The 21215-nt window shown below is 38.4% G+C and overlaps 1 protein-coding gene across 5 annotated transcripts in view; it reads right to left on the bottom strand.

Annotated features, from left to right (window-relative positions):
• Positions 1-2118: 2118 nt before the first annotated feature.
• Positions 2119-21215, bottom strand: part of cpne7 (copine VII) — a 32616-nt gene continuing 13519 nt past the window's right edge. For all 5 annotated transcript variants that reach the window (XM_056375234.1, XM_056375236.1, XM_056375232.1 and 2 more), the window contains 11 exons: positions 20988-21071; positions 20804-20893; positions 20545-20643; positions 20261-20347; positions 19713-19772; positions 18907-19040; positions 12824-12878; positions 9719-9770; positions 9069-9202; positions 7938-8174; positions 2119-7034 (listed from right to left, as the gene is read on the bottom strand). In XM_056375234.1, the coding sequence (XP_056231209.1) occupies positions 6882-7034; positions 7938-8174; positions 9069-9202; positions 9719-9770; positions 12824-12878; positions 18907-19040; positions 19713-19772; positions 20261-20347; positions 20545-20643; positions 20804-20893; positions 20988-21071 (1185 nt within the window). In that variant the 3' untranslated portion in view covers positions 2119-6881. The remainder of the gene's footprint in view (positions 7035-7937; positions 8175-9068; positions 9203-9718; positions 9771-12823; positions 12879-18906; positions 19041-19712; positions 19773-20260; positions 20348-20544; positions 20644-20803; positions 20894-20987; positions 21072-21215) is intronic.

The following is a 21215-nucleotide window of genomic DNA, read 5'->3' as shown; positions in this document are numbered from 1 at the left end:
ATGATAGACCAAAACACTGCTACATAGCCTACAGTAAGTCACTCTAAAAAGCTATGTCCCTCTTGAAACTTGCTCTGTCGATGTTTTGACATAAAATGAAACAGTTAATCGTGATACCCACAATATTAAAGACTCACAGACACGTCAACTTACTGGTGGCTGCTTATGGCCATTGCAAGCAGATTAAACTGTTTGATTTCAGTCATGGATCACTGTGAGTGTATTAGCATGCTGATGTTGGTGTTTATCTCAAAGCCGTGCAAACTACAGCCTCACAAAGCCACTAGCATGGCTGTAGTCTCTTAGTCTTGTCTTTTTTTTTTAATTTATTTTTAAATTTCCCCCATTATGATGAGGAAATGATGCACAAATGTTGGCAAATAGTGAGGGTTTTTTTTTCCTCCCAGTGTGTGTGTGTGTGTGTGTGTGTGTGTGTGTGTGTGTGTGTGTGTGTGTGTGTGTGTGTGTGTGTGTGCATGAAGGAACAGGAGAGTGAGATAGTAAGTGAGACACAATGCAAGATTATGATATGTCATTGCCTGACAGTGCGACATTTTCCCCCGGGGGTCAATTTAACTCAACTAAAAATCACACCTACAGTCCACTCTTTTAGTGGGTCTCCTGTTGAGCTGTGTCTTCTCTTCTTTCTTATCAGTGTGTCTCAATCTTGATTCTAAATGACTCATCTATTGACGTCTTTCAATAGACTCACTTCAATCAAGCTTTCTGCATGCATGACCGACCAAGGTTGCTGAGAAAGCTGCTGTTGACTCGGAGTACAGCATAATAGTAGATGATTATTATTGAGGCAATGTAGAGTTTAAGAGTACTTTTCCTTTTTATAATGAGCTGCATTTGTAAAATAGTGCAACCCACCAAGGATCTTGTCTCGAAAGCATCCTCATTTATTTGGGATCTATTCTCAACTTGACTTCATCCTTCAAAGCGTGTTTGTGTGTATATATACATGTATGTGCTTGGCGACTGGGGTATAGAAATCATGCGATAGACAACATCAGAGGAGCTTGCTGGAAGCATTTCAAAGGTGTGTTCTGTTCCCTCGGGGTAAGGAGGAGACAGCTAATTACTACTGAGATTTCCCATTCTCCATCTCTTATTAGTCATTTCCTCATTACAGGCAGGCGTTAGGCAACCAGCCACTGAGAATAAAAGCAATGAGTCCTCTGTCCTTCCTGTTTGTACAGCGCCTCCAGCTAGACCTCCCAGCCGTACCAGTGTTACGGAAGCCCAGCTGAGTTTAAAGGCACTAAAGTTAATCTGATAACATGGAGGCAATGAGCTGATTCCACTAAACAACAGCACCTTGTCCGAGGGTGCATGCCTGCTGTTGATTTTATTGCCTGTGAATGTTAAGCGGTGGTGAGTGTTCTTTAATTGTGGCTATAAATCAGTCAGCCTGGCACAAAAGGGGTTATAGGAAAGAGAGCAAGAGAGAGAGCAACAAAGAGGAAGTGTTCATATTGAACACAGCTCACCTGAGGCTCACAGTCATGCCGGACATTCAGTGGTGTTGCGAAGGACATCAATCCAATCACAATCAAAGCCTCCTCCTTTTCATAATAATGTGCAGATGGCCTCCTCCCAGAGCCCTCACCACATCCTGTATCTTTATCCCTGAATCTGACAAAAAATGAAGGTCTACGTCTCCCCACAAGTAGGTGTCACCATGGAAACAACCGTTATTCAGTGCTCTCAACAATAGCCGTTAAAAGAAAGGAGCTGTCTGATGGAATTAAAAAAAAGAGTAGGCTCAGTCCCTCTTTCCATGCAATAAGTGCTCACAGCACCAGCAGCCAAACCACACAGGGCAAACATGTACATGATCGCATAACCTACATTTTATCAAGCACATCGATGTCATTCTCTCATCTCTTTTTATTCTTCCCTACAGTGTACAGTGAGAAAATATTTAGTGAGCTGGTCACAGAAATAAGTGATCAGAAAAAAAGATGACAAAAAAACATACAGATGAATTCAATTTTGGAAACTTTGTACATATATATATATATATATATATATAATATATATATATACAGTCTATTTTTTTGTCAAAATCATTAAAACTTAATTCAATAAGATAACAAATCACCAAGACAGTTTCAGTTAAATGATGAGATTTATTTACCTAACTGCAAGACAGAGAGCGTAAACTACAAGAACAGAGGGTTGTGCAAATGCAGGCTTGCATATTAGCATATCATACAATCCAAAGGAATGACTGCACAGCACATCGTAACAATTAAAGTAAGCATGCAATAAATCCCTTTTAATCCTTTTTTAAGAAATCAAATATTTATTAATGATGCATGGGCTGCTTCTCACCCACAGGGCTGCAGTTACACCAGTTGCATATTAGGTTTTTGAGATGCAAACCTTGTTCTGATTAACAGTGGATGGGTGAAAGAGAGAGAGAGAGAGGCCGTGTGTGTGTGTGTGTGTGTGTGTGTGTGTGTGTGTGTGCGCGCACGTGCATGTGTGTGTGTGTGTGTATGGGAAATTTCAAATACATTAGTTTGGTGTAAAACCTATAACTCGTTAATTTTGGCTGACAATGGTGCAAGTATAGATAAGGGAAATAAGCAGCTCAATGGATTCTTCCTAGCTTTGTTTTAATCCACAGTGCAAGATGGCCACATGAACTGTGGTCTTATTGTCTCCAGTGTTTCAGCTCACTGTTGTCTGCCCCACTGTGGCACAAATGATGGGCTCCCATTAAGACATGAATGTATTTTCTCATGAAGCTGTTTAAAGTGACGACATCACATGGCTCAGCTAGCTCTTGCACACAAAAACACAATGATATTATTTGAATACTTTAGCATTTTTTACATGGTTGCAATGAAACTTAACACTAAATGAAAAAGATAATAATTAAAAAATAATTTTCAAAGATGGTACAAAGAGGAATTTGTTTAGAGCAAATCTGGCAAGGCATTTAAGACCGATGCATGACTCTTTAATATGTATTACCATAAGACATATATTATATATTATAATATATTTTGTAATTCAGATAACCTCAAGAGGGCATGAAACATTTGAATGACTCATTATATTGGTATTTGAACTGAGAAAAGACATATTTTATAAGTCTTATATTACTTATTTGATAATAAAACTAATTTTTTAAAATAACAAAAAAAGTATTAGATAAAGCAATAAAATTGCGTATGTTTCGAGGTCAGTCATCTCTCAACTGTAAAATCACATTTCATAAAAATGTTAAGAGTACGGGGTAATGAACCATTTGAGCTGGTGCAGCTCATAACCTGAGGCAAAGTAGCAATAAAGCGATACAGGTAATAGGGGACAAGGAGTGAATTGCCAAGGCACGAATCATGGAAGAAGTGCCAGTGCCTTTTAGATATCAATATGTGAGCTGGTTTGCCCTCAAGGAACAGATACTGTATAGACTGATATCTGCAACTCCTTATTATTTAGTCAGATTAAGTAGCCACTGAAGGTTTATGGGAAACCACAACATTGCTTTCATAGATCAAAGCTTTCAAAATATTTTACTTTTTTGTGATAGTAATTATTATCTAAGAATGGGAACTTTTTGGTCACATTTTATGCGCTATGAATCTTTTGAGAACCAGGAATCCTATAATGTCAAATGCTATTTATTCCAGCAGAGTATTTCCTATTTGTGGCATCCATTTTCTCTTTCTCCCTGTTGTAAACCAGCCACGTGGAGCCGAGCTTCAGTCTTGAGACCAAAGTCCCACCATAACTTACAAGTAACTGAGTATGGCTCCAAATCTAGGCCTGCTGAATCAATAGGCCTCATCCTGTGATCCACAGTGACAGAAGAACCCTCAGTAGTTGTGATCTTCAAAGGAGTTCAGAGAGCAGCCAACAGCAGAGCTAGCTGTGTTTAGGGTGCATTCATGAGTAGTCAATATCTGTATCAGGGGAAGGCTGCTGAAGCTCTAGAGGACAAATCAAAGTCAGATTAATATTTGTAGCTTGGGGGTGAATGTGTGTGTGTGTGTGTGTGTGTGTGTGTGTGTGTGTGTGTGTGTGTGTGTATGTGAGAGTGGCTATAAAGACTAGATATTCTTCCTATGCATTTAATGGCAGTGTTAGCTTGGATTCTCGCCAAGAGAATGAGTCAACATTCAGATGCACAATTACACCATTTAAGATAAATGCAAGAACACAAAATAAATATACAAAATATAGAGTCATTACTAGAACAGACAGTAAATCATCTATTCAGTGTTTATGCTGCAAGGTGAAAGCAATGGAGCATTACTGTTGTTGATGCTGTTCAGTCAGACCTCTGGTATGAGCAACCAGTTTTGAGCTTTATTCATAAAATGTGTCACTTTAAGGAGGATATTATGCATTCTTTGGGTCTAAAAAGTGTACTTCTTTAACACAGTGAAATATGTGTTTTTATATGCAAACAAATAAGACAAGAAAATGAATTACAATAAATTTGTTTAGCTTTGAGAGACTTTGTGGCGTTCATACTTAATTGAAACCACAGAAATATTTTGAAATTCATGCTCTTAAAGATGCTTGATAATAAGCTGTTCAGTCAGCTTGATAAAGCGGGGGGGGGGGGGGGGGGGGGCAGTGTTAAGGTTCTTTGCATAAGTGATAAAAACCTTTAAATGGTAGGAGCATGCCTCTTTCAAAACTGTGAAAACATTCACTCTATCCAACTCTTTTACTTTCTTGTTTGTTTGACTATTTTGCGCACTCCCTGAAAATGTAATTACATTTGACTTGAATCATCTCTCCTCTCTTGGTTAGTTAGACGCTAGTATTCATACAGATATTTACAATGAAAACAAAACAGCATCTCAAAACAGCAAATAGTTTTCACTGCTTAGTGAGAGCTTCTGGTTCTCTTTGTGTAGCATTAACAGGTTCCTCTGGAAAACACTGAGCCCATATCCTGTTACAGGCCGCACTGTGAAGACAGTCTGGCAGGGTAAGTGGATGTGAATCTATAGCCTTCTGAATACGTGACCACTGTGAAGCTGAACAGCAGAAAAATCAAATGCATCTGTTCGTGTAGATAGTGATTCTTCAGGCAAGAGTTACTTGGAAATAGAAAATAGAATATAAAAAGAATAGATTCACAGAATAGTTTGTCCTGGAGATGCACGTGTACAACGATGAGCAAACATTTAATGCCAATTATATGGTAAGAAATCTTTTGATAATTTGATATTAATGATACAGTTTTTTTTTAGATTTCTTATATTCTGATGTAAATTTAACTGATATAACACATTCCAGAGCTGTTTTTATGAGCATTACTGTGTGTTGCAGCCCTCACTGTGGCTGGCTTTGTGCTTTCATTTGATCTAATCTGTATGTTCTCCAGTCAAATTCCTTATGAAACACTGAGTAGAATTATATTGCATGTAAAAAGCAGCAGAAAAAATGAAATATACTGCAAAAATGTGAAGAATGCTACCTGCATGATGACTGGCTTAGTGGCTTGGTGACAACAATAACAGACAATTCAGAGAAAAAGGATTCACCTGGCAATAAAGCATGATTTTCACAGCTTATACCATAGCCACTTGACAAAAGACCAAAAATAGGGTGCGATCATTCTTCTTCTCTTGGAGAGAAATGTTTCCCTGGCTTTGTTTGCAGCTAACATCAGAAAAAGCAGCTGTTTGCAACCTTCTGTTATTGTACAGCGACCCAAACACATCTTCCCCTTCAACAAGCAAGCTGATGACTTGCCTGTGTACTCTGTATGGCTGTGACTTGTTAGCTGTAACAGAAAAAAAAGCAGTCAAAGAACTCAAGCTATAGCAAATATCAAACATTGTTAAAGTTATTATGTCTCTTACAGTTTCACAGATGTACAAGGTCAGAAGTGGGGACACATCAGACCTAAACAAAGATATTTCCATTGCTGCTGTTTTCTCACCTGTTTTTTTGGGGCTGATTACTGGGGAATTAATTATTGTTATTTAGCTAATTATTTTAAGCAGAGTACACTAATTTGGCAACCTCTACCTTGTAACTGCCAAACACACTCAGCATTACTTGCTTTTGGAGGGGTAGCATCATTCATTGGTCTTACAGGGCAGTTTTTGGTTTGTTGAGAATGGCTGGTGCACATTGGAATAGAGCTTTAAGTTTTAGAAACAGATATTAGGAGTTTTATTCCAGTGTCAAATCATGGCAGGTTGATTTTGAAATTATAATCTGTGCATCTCTGGAAATAATGTCTGTAATTAAGAATTCCAGCTCTGTAGCCAGACAGACTTACAGGGTATAAGAGGGAAGGTGAATGTTATAATGGGTCGGAACTGAGAAAAGGCGGCATGTCTTCTTTTTACTTCCTGTGACTCATTTATAACATCTGAATGAAGTATTGTCAGCATGTTCAAATTGAGCAATCTAATTTTGATTGCGACACACTGTACAGAACATCTTTAAAATGATCTTTAGATAAGGAACACAGTAACACATAGTTGAGGTGCTGAATTTCATGGGCAGAGAGGAATAATGAGCCTGCATCCAGTCGATGGATCAGGACTGAGGGATTGGCCCGCATGCATAAAGATTAGGGAAAAAAAAAAAAAACATAATCCTTCAGGGCTCATGATGCTGAAACAGCTGGATGGTCAATTTGCACAGCCAGGGAGAAGTGCTAGATCCACACCGAGAAGAGAAATATAACCCACAGTCTCAGCCGTACTGTCCTTGTGTAAACACTTCGCTAGGAGTGAAAGATGAAATAAATGAATAACAACACATCTAGAAAGATTTTTCTCTTCAGTTTTTGTCCAAAGTAGCGAGGCATGCGTCCTCTCTCCCCCTCAGTTTGCCCGACTGGTGCCGTGGTCAAAGCTTGGTCCCAGGAACAGGGTGGGTTGTTATTCTGTTGGGGTGGTGGCAAGTGGGCTGAGGATTGGCGTGGATAAGTCCCTCATCGGACACATGGGGGAGATGGCCTTATGGCTGTAGTACTCCACTACTTGTTTGGGCACCTCTGCCAGAACACATTTGGCCAGGGCTGCAGGAGAAGCCTATAATAGAGACAGAGAACAGGAGTTGTCAAAACAACTGTTAAATATTGTTTTAATCTGAGATATAGACGATTTTCAGGTATAGAGGACTATAGAAGGTGTTAGGACTTTTCAGAGAAATTAAAAGTGGTATGTCAGTGTCAGACATTGTATTAGAAAGAAAATGTTCTGTTTCTGCCTCTGACTGTTTTACCTTGATCCTAAGAGCTACATAAAATTTAATAATATGTCTTGCAGTATAAAAAACTACTGTCGTTAAAGCATATTTGGAAAATCATTTTCAGTGGCATAAAACTCATTACATAAGTGTGTCATTTAATACATGTGCAGCGCAGTGCAATAAAGGTGTCTAGAGTTATAACAATTTATTTGCTGAGTTTTATTTTAATTCACACTCTTCATACTCATCTCCTCAGCTCTCATCATCTCATCAACTTGGTCCTGGAATGGAAGCATCTGCATTTGTTAGGTGTCTCCACTCATTTATTCAGCCTTTTCCTTTAATTTGCCACCCAAATGTGTATATAGAACATGTTTACTGAAACACAAAATTTCAGTATTATTTTGTTTAGAGCATGAGATATCTAGTCCATAACAGACATAGATAGATGTATAGATGTAGAGCTGAAATGTCCCTGACTGCATGTACAGTAGCTACATTAAAAATACATTCTTGTGTGAGGAAATTTCTGGATCTCCTCCAGTCCATGATGCCCATCTGTAGCACTGGCAACGCCATCAATAGCTGCATGTTTGCTCTTTTAAATATCAAGGGTGGGGGACATTATATAAAAAAAGAATTAATGTTCATTCGCATCACTAGCACAGCAGTCAGAGGAGTGAGACTGGAGAAAAAGCTAAACGTCAACAAGTGAAGATTTACAGATGGAGGAAAAAACTGACCGTTTTGAAGTCTCTGAAGGGCACAAATTGCACAATGTCCCGGAGGACCGGCTCGCCCTTTGGTGAGCGTAGGACTCCATCATCTCCATCCAAAATCTGCATGTCTGTGAAGTCTGCGTTACCCACACCAACAATGATTATGGAGAGAGGCTGGTAGGAGGCTCGTACAATGGCTTCACGCGTGTCTGCCATGTCTGTCACTACCCCATCCGTGAGGATGAGCAGGATGTGGTATCGCTGGAAGAAGATAAGAGCTTTCAGTGCAAATTAATCCATGGCAACGTTAACCCATTTTAACACCAACGTGTGGTTATAGGCAAGGACACCTCTCAGTGTGCGCCGTGGTCTGAAGTAGGCCTTTCGTGCTGTCTTGGATAATTTTACAGGCTCCACTGAGTGGAAAAGATTACGTGTGTATGGCACTTTAAAGTGTTAGAGTGTTACACAGGAAACAAGGGAATCGAGAACAGATAAAGTGGGAGAATATTAAAAACAAAATACAGAGTACTACTACATCACAAGCCTTAGCAGAGACATCATGTGTGTGCATGTGTGTATGTGTGTAATTAATTATAATGTGAGCAGCACAGTTGAAGAATATTAACATGGCACAATATAATGTTATCATTTTGATGTATCCCTGAGTGCTGGTTAGTTTGTTGGCTCTCTAACTGTGTTTATGTGTTGCTGAATGTGTATTTCTAATGTGTGCCCTGAAATTGTTCTAATTGTTTTCTGCAGCTCATTTACTGATCAAAGAAGGACCGACATTGAGGAGTAAATAATGACATGGGGGTCGGTGCAATTGCAGTAGTAAGAACAAAATGTCCGTGTACCTGGTGGGTAAGTTAAGATAAAGAAGACAGGTGTTTTTACTCCAAAAGAGATATAAAAGAAAGATTGAAAACACAGTAACTCTATTAGCTGCTGTCTAAAAAAATGCATCACCAATATTGCACTGTATGACTTTAATCTATAATTTAACGAAAACTAATTCGTTCTATAATGGGCCCCTTCTTCTTCTGTGCCTGGGGAATCATTATTATAACTTGGGGGGACTCAGTGGGGGGCCCAACAACAAAGCATGTATTACATTCATACATTTCCAATAGAGTGTAAAGGGACACTCACAGAAGCATCTTTAATGTTGCCATCGCCTGCTGCCAGTTTGGCTATCCTGTTGATGATGGGAGAAACATTGGTTGGTCCATACAACTGGATCTTAGGAAGGCAGTTCTGGTAGGCCTCAACCACCCCTTGGATCCCTGATCAAAGATAGCACAGAGCAAAATGAAGACATGAATAGATTTATCTACACTTGAATAAGCCATAAACAGGCCACTAAGATGAACCATTCACATCAGTCTGACAAAGAATTATAAGTAGTCTGGATATGTTGTCTGCCTCAAACAAGTTAAAAGATCCCCTGAAAGATTGAGATTTTTAGGTTTTGGCTTATTTACGTGCATTTTCAAATATAATCGATTATGAAATCCAAAAACATTACTGTGACTGAATCTTGAGTGAGTATAAAACTACAGAAAGATGGACACAAGAATGCTCACAAAAATTTGTAGAGAGGAATTTGTTTTCTTCTTTACTGTCGGATGTTATAAATCTGATGTGTCATGTATTCATATACCTGAAATTTGTGATGTAGAATCTGCTGAGCAATAATGATGTTTTAGCAGCTGTGTTGTCAGATTACAGAGATCAATTCTAGTATCATCAGCATAGAAATTAACTTCTCTGGGAAACTGGTGTACAAAGCCTTTCCTCACCTTCACATTCATCATCCTCTGGGTTAAAATTAATGGCGAAGTCATGAGACACCTGTAGATGGAGAAATTCAAAATTGTGAAACACTGCTGAGAAGGGCAGTGCTCTGTTTTATGCTGTGTCAGAAACGCCTCCCATTTTGGAATCTGTTAGAGCATTAACTTTTTTTTCCTTCTGGTATTTCTAACTGCAATTCTGTTAAGAGAAAACCACCTTTATTATAATGGCTAACTGAAACAACCAAGAGTTCAGCACAATATCATAATATCATTATAATGTTATTATAGAAATATGACAATATCCACATTACAAAAACAATAAAATGAATGTATGTCTGGAGCACTAACCTAATTTTTGCTTTGGGTGTATTTTCAGTTCAAATTTAAAAACTACATGGTTAAGTTTGCATGTAAATTAATAAAGGTAGGGAAGTATGTGCTGATAATGTGATCATAGGAAAAATATTTAATCAGGAACTGAGAGTTTAATTTGAAACACAGGATAAAAGTAACACACTTTTATTTTCAGGTTGTTTTAGAGTGAGACTTGGCTCTGCGATGTACTGATTTGTGTAAACTACATTCCAAATGATCGGCTTATATTAACATCCTGAATCATGGCTTCATCAAACTATACAGAAATAAGCATAGAGCGTGCAGTATATGCTTAAATCTGGTTTCTGAAAAGAGATTTCAACACTTCTTCTTTTATCTGGTCTGTTCTTGCCATCCAAATGTCAGATTGACTTTTTTTTATCTCAAAACTGGCAAAACTGAAATCCCCCTCTTGATGCCTCCTCTCATAAGAGTTTTTTCCACAAGTACCAAATGTCATCCAGATCAGTGACAGCTGACTCCTCTCCAGCTGGCTATTTTTTTAAAGTCATTTTTTATTTAATGTGAGTTACAGACTGAATTCAGTCAGTGTATAGATATAGATATGAGGAGTCCTAGAAAATTAAATCCCACAGACCACCATTTAGTTTTTGCACTGCAAGAGAGGAGATCTTGTTTTGTTTTTCATTTAACAGGCCTGTTTCCCAGCAGGGCATTTCACATGAAATAGCAGGAAACACACAGGTGTAACTAATAACATTAATAATGGCTGCCTTCCATTTAGGTGTTGCAGCTGTAAGGCTCTGTTATTGCACAGATTGGTCCACTGGCATGATTTGCAGCAACCATTTATTGGAATGGAGAATCATTAAGCATCAGTAATGTAATCAGTTACATGTGCTTTTACTTCAACTGTATGACAGCAAGTTATTTAGTGTTACAGTCTTATTTTTCAGCTTTGTACATAAAAAAACAAAACTCCTCAAATGTAAGTATTAAAGGCCCTGAAAACCTATTGTCTGAGTCAGTCATCTTACTGTGAGCAAAAAGGTCCTACATGAAAACAAAATCTTCTAAAAAGTCACTTCTGGTTATTTCAACAGATTTCTGTATTTTTGTGTTTTTTAAAATAGTTAGGAAGGGCAGGGCTCTTTGAGTAAAAGGAAATGTTAGATGCGTTGGAGCTGATCACAGTTGTGGAGTCACTGTCAATTAAATATGATCAAACCACACATACAACCTTGATGAAGCAGATTAACTGAGTTTGTGTGTGTTCACGCCAATATTCAAATAAATTAACAAACAAACCAAGAGGAGTAATGCAGACTGACAGGTAACACATTAGCTGGAGTATTTTGGTGATTGTCACCCTTTATCAATAGGACCCACGTGAGAAATCAAATTCTTGACAGCAAGTCATGGCGCAGTTTAATTCTTCTTTGTTTCTTTGTGTTTATTTATGTTCAATGGTGTTACAAAGAGCTCATTACAGCGGGATTTGGTAATTGGCTGAGGCACACTTTTTAATGAACTGCCAAAGTACACAGAGTGGGATAGAAGCACAACACACTGCAGTTTTAACTGCTTTTGACTGTCTGATTGATCAGGGTTATTAAGTGTGCACCAGAGTTTTATTGACAGCTGTCACGCCAGCAACAAACTCTTAAAACAAACTTAAACTCTAAATAAATAATAACTAAGAATTTTTCTAAACTGTCACTGGTACAAATTCAGTCATTCATATCCTTTTTATTCTTGGCTGGCAAATTAACATCTTTTTAATTTTTTATTTATACTTGTTTTCCAATCACAATTTGTATGCATAATGCATAATTAAGGATACAAGAGTGCATGACATCACTACTGAGACAGAACCCAGGTCCATCAAAGGTGTAGCCTGTGAGTTCATGGATGCAGTTCATGATTAGTCTGATGACTTAATCAGTATTCACCTGCACTATCAACCACAATGTGGCAACAGCATGCAGTAAAAGTAAATTTGACTCCTGCGAGGCAGTCACTGTCACGGTAAATTCAAAAATTAATAGTTTGTATTAACCGAGCCACAATCTTCGCATGATTGAAATTATAATAATTAGTATTTCACACCAACACACAGCACATTACAATCTTACATTAAACATAGGTTGTTCTAATTTGAGAGATGGTCAAACAGAAGGGCTCCAACTGTGCTTGTATTTATTTCTCTATCTCCCTCTGAGTGTGTATGTGTGTGTGTGTGTGTGTGTGTGTGTGTGTGTGTGTGTGTGTGTGTGTGTGTGTGTGTGTGTGTGTGTGTGTGTGTGTGTGTGTGTGTGTCACATGACAGACATCTCCCCAGGGCTCTATTTAAAATCACTGAAGGCTTTTGGTTCTCAATGTCCAATTTGCTTAAACAAATCACACTCATGAATTCTTATGTAAATTGAGCATCAACACTACAGGGCTTTTATTTCATTGTAATATGTTATTTTCTCAAGACAAGTTGATATTTTAAGACAAGGGGCTTATGAATAAAAATAAACTCACTAATTAGTTTCAAATGTGAAAATCTGACAGGGTGACAAATTGTGTCATGAAATAGGTCATGGAAATCAGCTTGCTTGACGTAAAGTCCCAGAGTAGTGGAAAATACCAGGGTTCAATAAGAGCACATGAATATATAGTATGCATAATACTGTTCATGTTACGGGGAAGTCAATGTAATAGAGTGGAATAGGAAAAAAAGGGAGGTTTAGGGTGAATAAAAACCATGGAGAGCAGAGTACTCACCTCATAATTTGGAGGGATTCTGGCACCGAACCCCAAAGCTGAAAATCTTTTGTCACTGAAACGATAAGAAAATTAATCAGTCACATATTACAGTTACTGCAGTTTAATCTGGGACAGCTTTTGACAGCGATCTGAAAAATATTGATGGCTTATCCATCTGCTCATGTTTCCAGGGGCAAACCCCCTGCTTGTTTGCATTTCATAAATGTTCAAAGCTTGAATTACAATTTGAAATCTGTCGCACAGTCCCTGCAGCCAGCATTTGCACCCGTTCAAAGAGGTTCTCACTGTCTTTATTGTCTACATTTTTCATCATACCACTTAGATGAGCAGATATTACAGTAGGAAGCTCTGCTATGCTGGATAGTGTGCGTCTTGTCGAAGGTCAGGGGTGCATAGTTGTGAATAAACAAAAGACTGTCTGAATGCTGAGCATGAAATATATATATATAGCGGCTTAAAGATTCCCACAATAAAACAAGAAAAGTAGCACCCATGGCACATAGGCTATACTACTTTCTGCTAAATACACCGTAATGCAATGCACCACTGGGTGATTCAAACATGTCAAGGTTTGACTCTACACTTGCCAGTGTTGACACAAAATGACAATGATTCATAAAAGTGTAAGAAATCTCACTTCAATGTAACTATAGAGCAAACTATTGAATGCCTATTACATAGGGAGTGAATGAGGGATTGGTTCCACACAGCTAGGCCTACAGAGTGGTGACTTCAATCTAATCAAGTGATGAATCCTATGCCCATCTGAGTACAATAGCTCATGCAGACTGTTTTTGAACCATGGTCAGATGTATGTAGAGAAACCCTGTACTTCACACCTTCCCAGGTAAAAACATTAACAAATGTGATGTTGTATACAAAGATGAGGTATATAAAGGTCTTACTGTATGTGTATATACACAGCAAGGCCCAAAGACTAATGACATATATATTATCTTTTCTTTTGTGAAAAACATGGGTTTTTACCAGGCAGGGAAGGTCCAACAAAAGATGCTATTAAGTTACCTTATGTTAAATGTAATATACTGTTTCACCATTTTTTTTAACCTGTCTTTTGTAAGCGGCAACCTCCGGTTCTGAAAAACAGGGAACATGGAACATGGAAGTGCCAAAAACTACATTTCCTCCAATGGCCACTTGAGGCTTGCTCCAAAAGCGAGTCAATCCCCACAGACTCCCATGTTAAAATGCCAAACTTTACAGCCGAAATAAACATGCTTACAGCCTGGTACAAAAACCTGTTTTGGTCTCTATTGCTAATTTCCCCCTTCATGACAACTGTATGGGTATGAATTTTTATACAATTCGCCCATTTAAATTTTATTTAGGCTTAAAGTTATGCAAAATTGAGGGCGTGGCCGCTTTGAGTGACAGGTGGGTGCTGTCACAGTCAGCTAGCTGTCTGCTTAGTGTTGCCTCAGCTAATTCGAGTCACTAAATGTGACCTCTCAGCTATGTTTGTGGTGTTAGTGCCTTTTAGAGGATTTTTCATGTAAACATTGGACAAATAATCTGGCTTGGTGAGTAAAATTCTAGTATTATTTTTATTTGCATGTTAGCACTAATTGGCAAGTATCGCTCACCATACATGGCTTGTTAGCTTAGCCTGTTAACTAGCTAATTAGCCAGCAAATGAATTAGCCTTGGGTTAACCTTTGAGCAAAACGCCAAGCTGTGCTAACTATGCTAGCAGGATGCTACAGTTATTAAACCGGCATGCAACTAAGTCTCGGCTCCACACACACCACACCTCTTTGCCCATTTTTGGATTAGCACTGCTAAAGTAGCGATGGCGGAGCAGCCCCCTCTAAACTTCAAAACTGCATCTTCATAAACATGTGGGTGACATCACGGGGGCTACGTCATCTATACAGTCTATACAAGTCCCCTATCTTTATGGAAGTGTCATAAATTCTGGAGTATCCCTTGAATACCATGTAATTTAAGGACATGCTGTAGACTAAATACACATTAAACAGATAACACTTTATGTTGAAAAACTAGAACTTGCAGCATTTAGGATAGGCAGAAGAGCTGTCACAGCTTGTTTTCAGTGACATCAGTGATTGTTTGTCTACAGATAGATTTCTCCAGTGGCTGCCTCCCTTATCAGAACATTTACTACAGCCTCGGATTCTGCAGCCCAGTGTAATCACAAAAAATATCTCCAGCTCAACAGAATCTTAGTTTGGGGCACAAACATTTGAAAGGATGTGTTTAATTCATTTACTCTGGACACAGTGTGTCCACATCAAAGGCTACACAGCAAAATTTACAGTGTTAATAGGTGTTTACCTATTTGGTATGTTGATTGGAGAGTTGTTTGTCCTCTCGTAGAGCTAATAAGCTTTGAGGCAGCTTCCCAGAGCTATCACAAGTGTTTACTTAACTCCGATGAGTGTGGACCTGTATAAACACTGGCAGAGTGGTGATTTTTACACTCTCAGAGAGTGAGCAATAAACTCTTAACTGTGAACTCTTGACAGAAGCGACTTCAATTTGGAAAGTTGTAGTTGTTCTACTGTAACATTTTGTGGTAGTGGTAGTCGGAATTGTTGTTATTGTAGCAGCACTAGTATTACAGTAACACTGAAAATAGAGGCTCATCTTTTATTATTATTTTTGCACCTCAAGGATAATGTGTGTCTTTTCCCTTAACCTTGCAATCTTATATTTACAATGGCTGCCAGTGGTAACGACAACAGCCTGCAGGCTTAGGAGAATTGGAGCTTGGTTAGAAAGACATCAGTGAATACGGTACATAGACCATTTGGTTACTATCATTATACTCTGTTCAAAAAAGGAAAAAAGGAAAAAATAAGATAAACATGAATGAGTCCAGGTTCTGTTCTTTGTAGTGCAACCTCTCCACATGCCCTGGTTAATGTACTATACTGTATACAGATATAAACACACACCAGGAACAATATTACATACAAATGAATAGCTTTCTGCACAACAGATGATAAAAAGATGCCTCCGCTCTGACCTCACCTTCAACATTTACACATTTTCAACTCACTTTTTTTCATTCATTCTCACCATAGTAACTCCCAGCCACTAAACACAAGCTTCGCTCCCACTACTGTGACCTTCAAAGACAGGCATTTTGTATGGATGCAAAATAATAGGAAAAATGTCATTATGGTTTTGGTATTACATTGGTTTCACCGGCTTTACCAATGTTGGAAAAGACTTTTAATGAAAATGTTTTAATGGGGAATTGGGTATTCATTTTGAGTCAGTTTTATTCCGAGTTTTATTCTTGCTATTGTTAACAGCACTCATTATCTCAACCTCTTGACTCTTTCCATACCTTTATAAATTGCCCTGGGGGCTTAATGAATTGGTTTCTATGTGCAATTTATAAATGTATTAAGCGATCATCAAACTCCATAGTTGTAGAGATATGACATAGCACCTTCAGCCCAGACAGAGAAGCTTAGTGACAACTGGTTTTCACCGTATGACAGCATACGTGAGAAGCCTTGGGGAGATGTGCCCAGTATAATAACTCTCAGCAAGGTAAACCATCCTCTGCCCACACAAACGAAAGCTCGTCACTCAAGCTCCATAATGCACTCCTCTGCAAGGACTCTACAATCCCACATCACCTATGTTCACTAAGGGCTAAAAGGTTTGCCTGCCCACGTTTTACACCTCAATTACAATTCCAACCTAAAAGGGAAAGGGCTGCCTACAACTTGCAGTCACTGTTCCCCCAGAGGCATGTTTCCATGTATGATGCTCTTGTGTATCTATGTAAACATGAAAATAATAAAGCTACTAGGATGAACTGCTAACTTCCAGGCATGTTCTGAGTGTCTCCAGTGCAATCTCTACGATGCTATAATTAGCCAGACAGTGCTCCCCTCATATTCAATAGGAGGATCTGCATAAATCAGGAGTGTTAATCCTCATCTGGCTTAGTTTCGACAGATGAGAGGGTCTTTCTCTGAAACAGATCATATTATAAATAATTTCCCATTAATTAGTAAGCACCTGCAAGCCTGCTTGCAATAACTGCACATTTGTACATTGTTTAATATTTGTTCACAATTAAACAATCAGTCATTTTAAAAACAAAAGTGTGTATGACTGTATCAGCCAGTATGTACATTTACAGTAACGGGAATTGTCACATGAAAATATAATTTCGTTCAAATCACTTCATTGTCTTTAATGACTCCTCAAACAGGCTTCACGCTGCACCTCCTGTGTTTTTTCTCCAGCTATAATGCCTCCCACTTCTTTTTGAAGTGCCTGCTATCCTGCTGTCGTAGCCCCTGTCTCTGCATGTGCTTGACTGTAGCTCTGGGTAATGAGCCTATGCGAGCTAAGAAGGAGGACCAGTAGCTGCAACAGATGCTGAGAGGAAACTGTAGTAGTGAGTTTCTACAGGAGAAAGCACATGCAGCCACTACTGTGTGAATATATGTTAACCCTTAGGCCCCCATGATGTCCAGCTTCAAGCACCTTGTAACAATAATATTACTGGTCTGGAAAAGGAAAATCCTATGCCAGACCAGCATGTAAGATAAAGATTTATCTTTATATCAATATCCTAAAATGTAAAAAAAAAAAAAAGAAGAAAAAAAAGGAAAAAAAAAAAAGGTATCTTGTGACATCAAGAAGTAATATCAAAAAGGACTACATTCCCACCAGAAACAAATTACTTAATCCTTCACCCATGGCACCCATTCTTACAATTGTAACCAAATCTAAATCAGTTTACTTAGAAAGGGTAATTTTCTTTTTCTTCAAAATCTGTTCAAAAGTTTTGAGATATTCTCAAAAACAGACCCCTAAATGTAAGAACTGGGCCGATTTGCAAATTGTGTCTGAATGGAGAGTGGGTGTCGGTTGGAAGCCTGTGCAAGTAAGTCACGCAAGATTGAAAATTACTTTACTTATTGATGATGCGACAAAAGAATTGAGGTTACATAAAACTAGGATATTTGTGATTTGATCAAAATGACAAGGATTTCCTGAGTGGGGCCATAAAGAAAACAACTGCAATTTTGATGACAGACAACAAGTAATCTGTCATTAAAAGTAATTAAAGTAATTGTGATGATGGTCAAAGGAAAAGCACTGCATTATATATAGTACAATTTATACATTAACTAAGTATTTGTTCATATGCTATAATATAAGATACATTTATTAACTTATTTAATGTTCACTTTGGTTTGTTTTATTGTCTTATTTGCTAAAATAAAAATCAATATGAGCTAGATGTGGTGTTAATAGGTTTTTTTGCTCCAAACTGTTGCTAGAATGGGTTACAAACAAATAAAAAAAATCTTAAGAAAAATTTGCTTAGAAATCCGCGCCAAACATTGTCAGTAACAAAACTGATGTCTGCACCGGCCTTAAACGCCTGAGGCTGGCACGAGGTAAAAAATATAATCTTTCTGATAGACTGAAAAAATGGTTAATCATTAAGAAGCCATAAATGAGTCTGTCTAGAATATTGTGTCAGTGTCCTTGACTGCCTTCACCAAGCACCATCTTCAGCCCCAGATTAGCCTCATCTATAAGTAATGCCAGTAGAGGCCAAATTTGCTTGCTCTAATTTTCCCAGATACAAACAGTTTATCATGCATTACTTACCCAGATTAAATTTGACCTACCAATGTGAACATGATGAGGACAGTAAAAAAGATTGTACTTGTGCTGCAAGTAATTAGCTGCTTGTTTGACAATGTGCGGCTTGTAAATCAACTAATAGAGAGAATTCAAAATGCAAAGTCCCTTTCATTGAAGAGATGAATTGGAGGAGCTGGTGGTCAACAGTTAAATTCCATCTGTTTTCTGACAAACTGGCGAGCAAAAATATAATAACTTGCAGGATTCAATGCCATTCTTATTCAGTGCTCCACAATTTCCATTATCGTCCTTATGTGTGGTTGAGATGGAGTGGCTCCTTTCAGAGTGAGAGATCTCACCAAATTGGCATGCAAGGGACACTCTGCAGCTCTGTTTCACAACAGGAGATACTGACAATCCCTGTAGGCACTGAAGAGCCTTTACTAAGAAACAAAAGATTGACAAACCTATCATAGTCTTGACAGATCTCCCCCACTGCTATCAGAGCCTTCAGGTACTCGTTGGGCTGGTAAGGGTTGATGTAGTGCAATGAGCAGCTGTTCCTGGGGTCTCCATTGGATGCTGTGAAATCAATGGCAACCTGGTAGACAATGTACAAAATGAACAATATGACAGGATCAGTTAAGTTTTTCTTTTGTCACACATTTTTACAAAGTCTATCACTTGGCTGCTTATGATATTACAAGTCATTCTGTGTGAGCGAGCCTGAAATATGCCTAATGGCAGTATAAATTATCTGATCAGAGGTAAGAACTTGCACTTTTTACACCCACATACAAGGAAGCAGCTACAGTTTCCATACACCATAGATCCAAGCAGCCAGCTATTTAAACAAGGAGGAACTGCATCTATCACAGCAGTGCTCATGATTAATATTCATTGCTTCAGTGATCCAGCCAGAGAGTGAGAGGTAGAACTACCGAGGGCAGACCAAGGGGCAAGAGTTGAAGAAGGTTGGAATGTATCCCATGAGGCTGCCTTCACTAAGAAAACTAACTGCGTACATAGACAAAAACACCATTAGGGTTGTTTCAGGGGTAAAAAGATCCTTTAAAACTGTGTTGAAAATGATTTCCTGCATTTGGACCAGCAAAGCCATACCAAAGCCTGTTTACCTACAAACCTACATCTTACACAAACAAAGAAGATGCAGAGAATTTGAGAGCAATAGGTAATTCATACACATATGGCCAGTGCAGTTAAAAGCTCAATGACAGTGAAGCTTCATCAAAACACAGACTGCTCAGTTTACCGTAAAGTGAATCTGGCATCCTCCCATGATGTAATCTAGGAAGGAGTACACTCTGTGGAGCTGCAACAAAAAAAAAGGAGTATTTCTTACATACAAAATCTCAGAAGGGGTGTTTGGTTGGGTGAGCGAATGCTCAGCTACAGTGTTTTGTACTGTAGCATCTGGTCATTAAAGTGGAATTAACTCAACAAAGCTGTTGACTGTGAAGGCTAAAAAGAGACATTTTGTGATATACCTTATCAAAACAGTGGAAACTAAAAATGTCCTAGGTGTATAGGGTTATTTAGATGTACAATGAGAGTGTTTCTATGCACAGTATATACATGCAAACAAGCATTTATTGCTAAAATTAGTTCATATTGTTCCTTCAATCCTAAAGAGCTGATTTACATAATAAAAATCTCCTGGGTTCATTTTTGTTTGTATAGTAAAGGTTGTTTATTTCTATGTCATGATGTAAAATAAAAAAATAAAATACTGATTAGTTCAGCTCCCTCCAGTGTTGACTATTCTGATAAATATGATATATTTCTACTGCAGTTTCTTACCTTAAGGTCACTGAGGATGACAACTCCTGAATTTTTATAATTTCTCTTCTTCTGTTTGTACTTGGGATTCACACAATCCCACGTCACCTTAAACAGAGCGAGTTGAGGACAAAGAACAGGAGTGAAAACCTATTTTGAAGACTGGCAATATATCCTAAGCACCATGACATTTGTCTCATCTGTGATGGATTTCAGCAGAGTAAAATGAAAGGCATATTGGAAGTGGATGAAACAGTTCCACGGCTGTCTCTCCTCTACTCTTCTCCGCCTCTCCGTTCACTGACCTTATTTCCACTGGAAATTTTCTGCATTTCCCTGAAAGTGGCGTAGAACTCGCCAATGAAGTCGTGCTTCCCCCTGGAGTCATAATCCCACACTAGGCACTGTGGCACACACAGACAACACTGTTTACTACTTTGTCTCTGTCGGTGTGACTCTGCTTTCTGATTCCCGCCGCTGAAAGGAACTTGCTATGCAGATTCTGAGTCACTGACTGCTGTGATTTTTATTGGTGTGGACTTACAGTTCCTAAAGGCCGCTTACCTTGAGCTTCCGGTCCTCATCACAGCTGCACAGGGATATGAGAGACACTTTGAAGGGCTCCCACACAGGGTTCAGGTTGTTTTTAATCACCTGTTAGAGTAGGAACATACTGTATATGAAGAAAAGTGGTAAAAATGCATTAACAGCTGTTGATGAGACTGAAGAGGGAATATGGTGACTTTACCTCAGTTCTGTGCACAAGCTGTTCAGTTTCATCATCATTGATTCGGTATATTTCCAAAAATGGGTCTGATTTGCTGAAGAGATCCTGCAGAAACAGAAGTGTAATGTTAGTACCAGACTCTAAAACATCTTTATTAAGTTTTATAATAATTATCAATTATCATTAAGGATTTCTTCAGGTAACATTAGGTCAGATTTCTAGAACATCTATGAATAAAAAAAATAATAA

The sequence above is a fragment of the Seriola aureovittata genome, chromosome 1, assembly GCF_021018895.1.
Source record: "Seriola aureovittata isolate HTS-2021-v1 ecotype China chromosome 1, ASM2101889v1, whole genome shotgun sequence".
NCBI classification, from domain to species: Eukaryota; Metazoa; Chordata; class Actinopteri; order Carangiformes; family Carangidae; genus Seriola; species Seriola aureovittata.
Note: the sequence above shows the minus strand (reverse complement) of the source record. Positions and strands in the feature narration are given on the sequence as shown.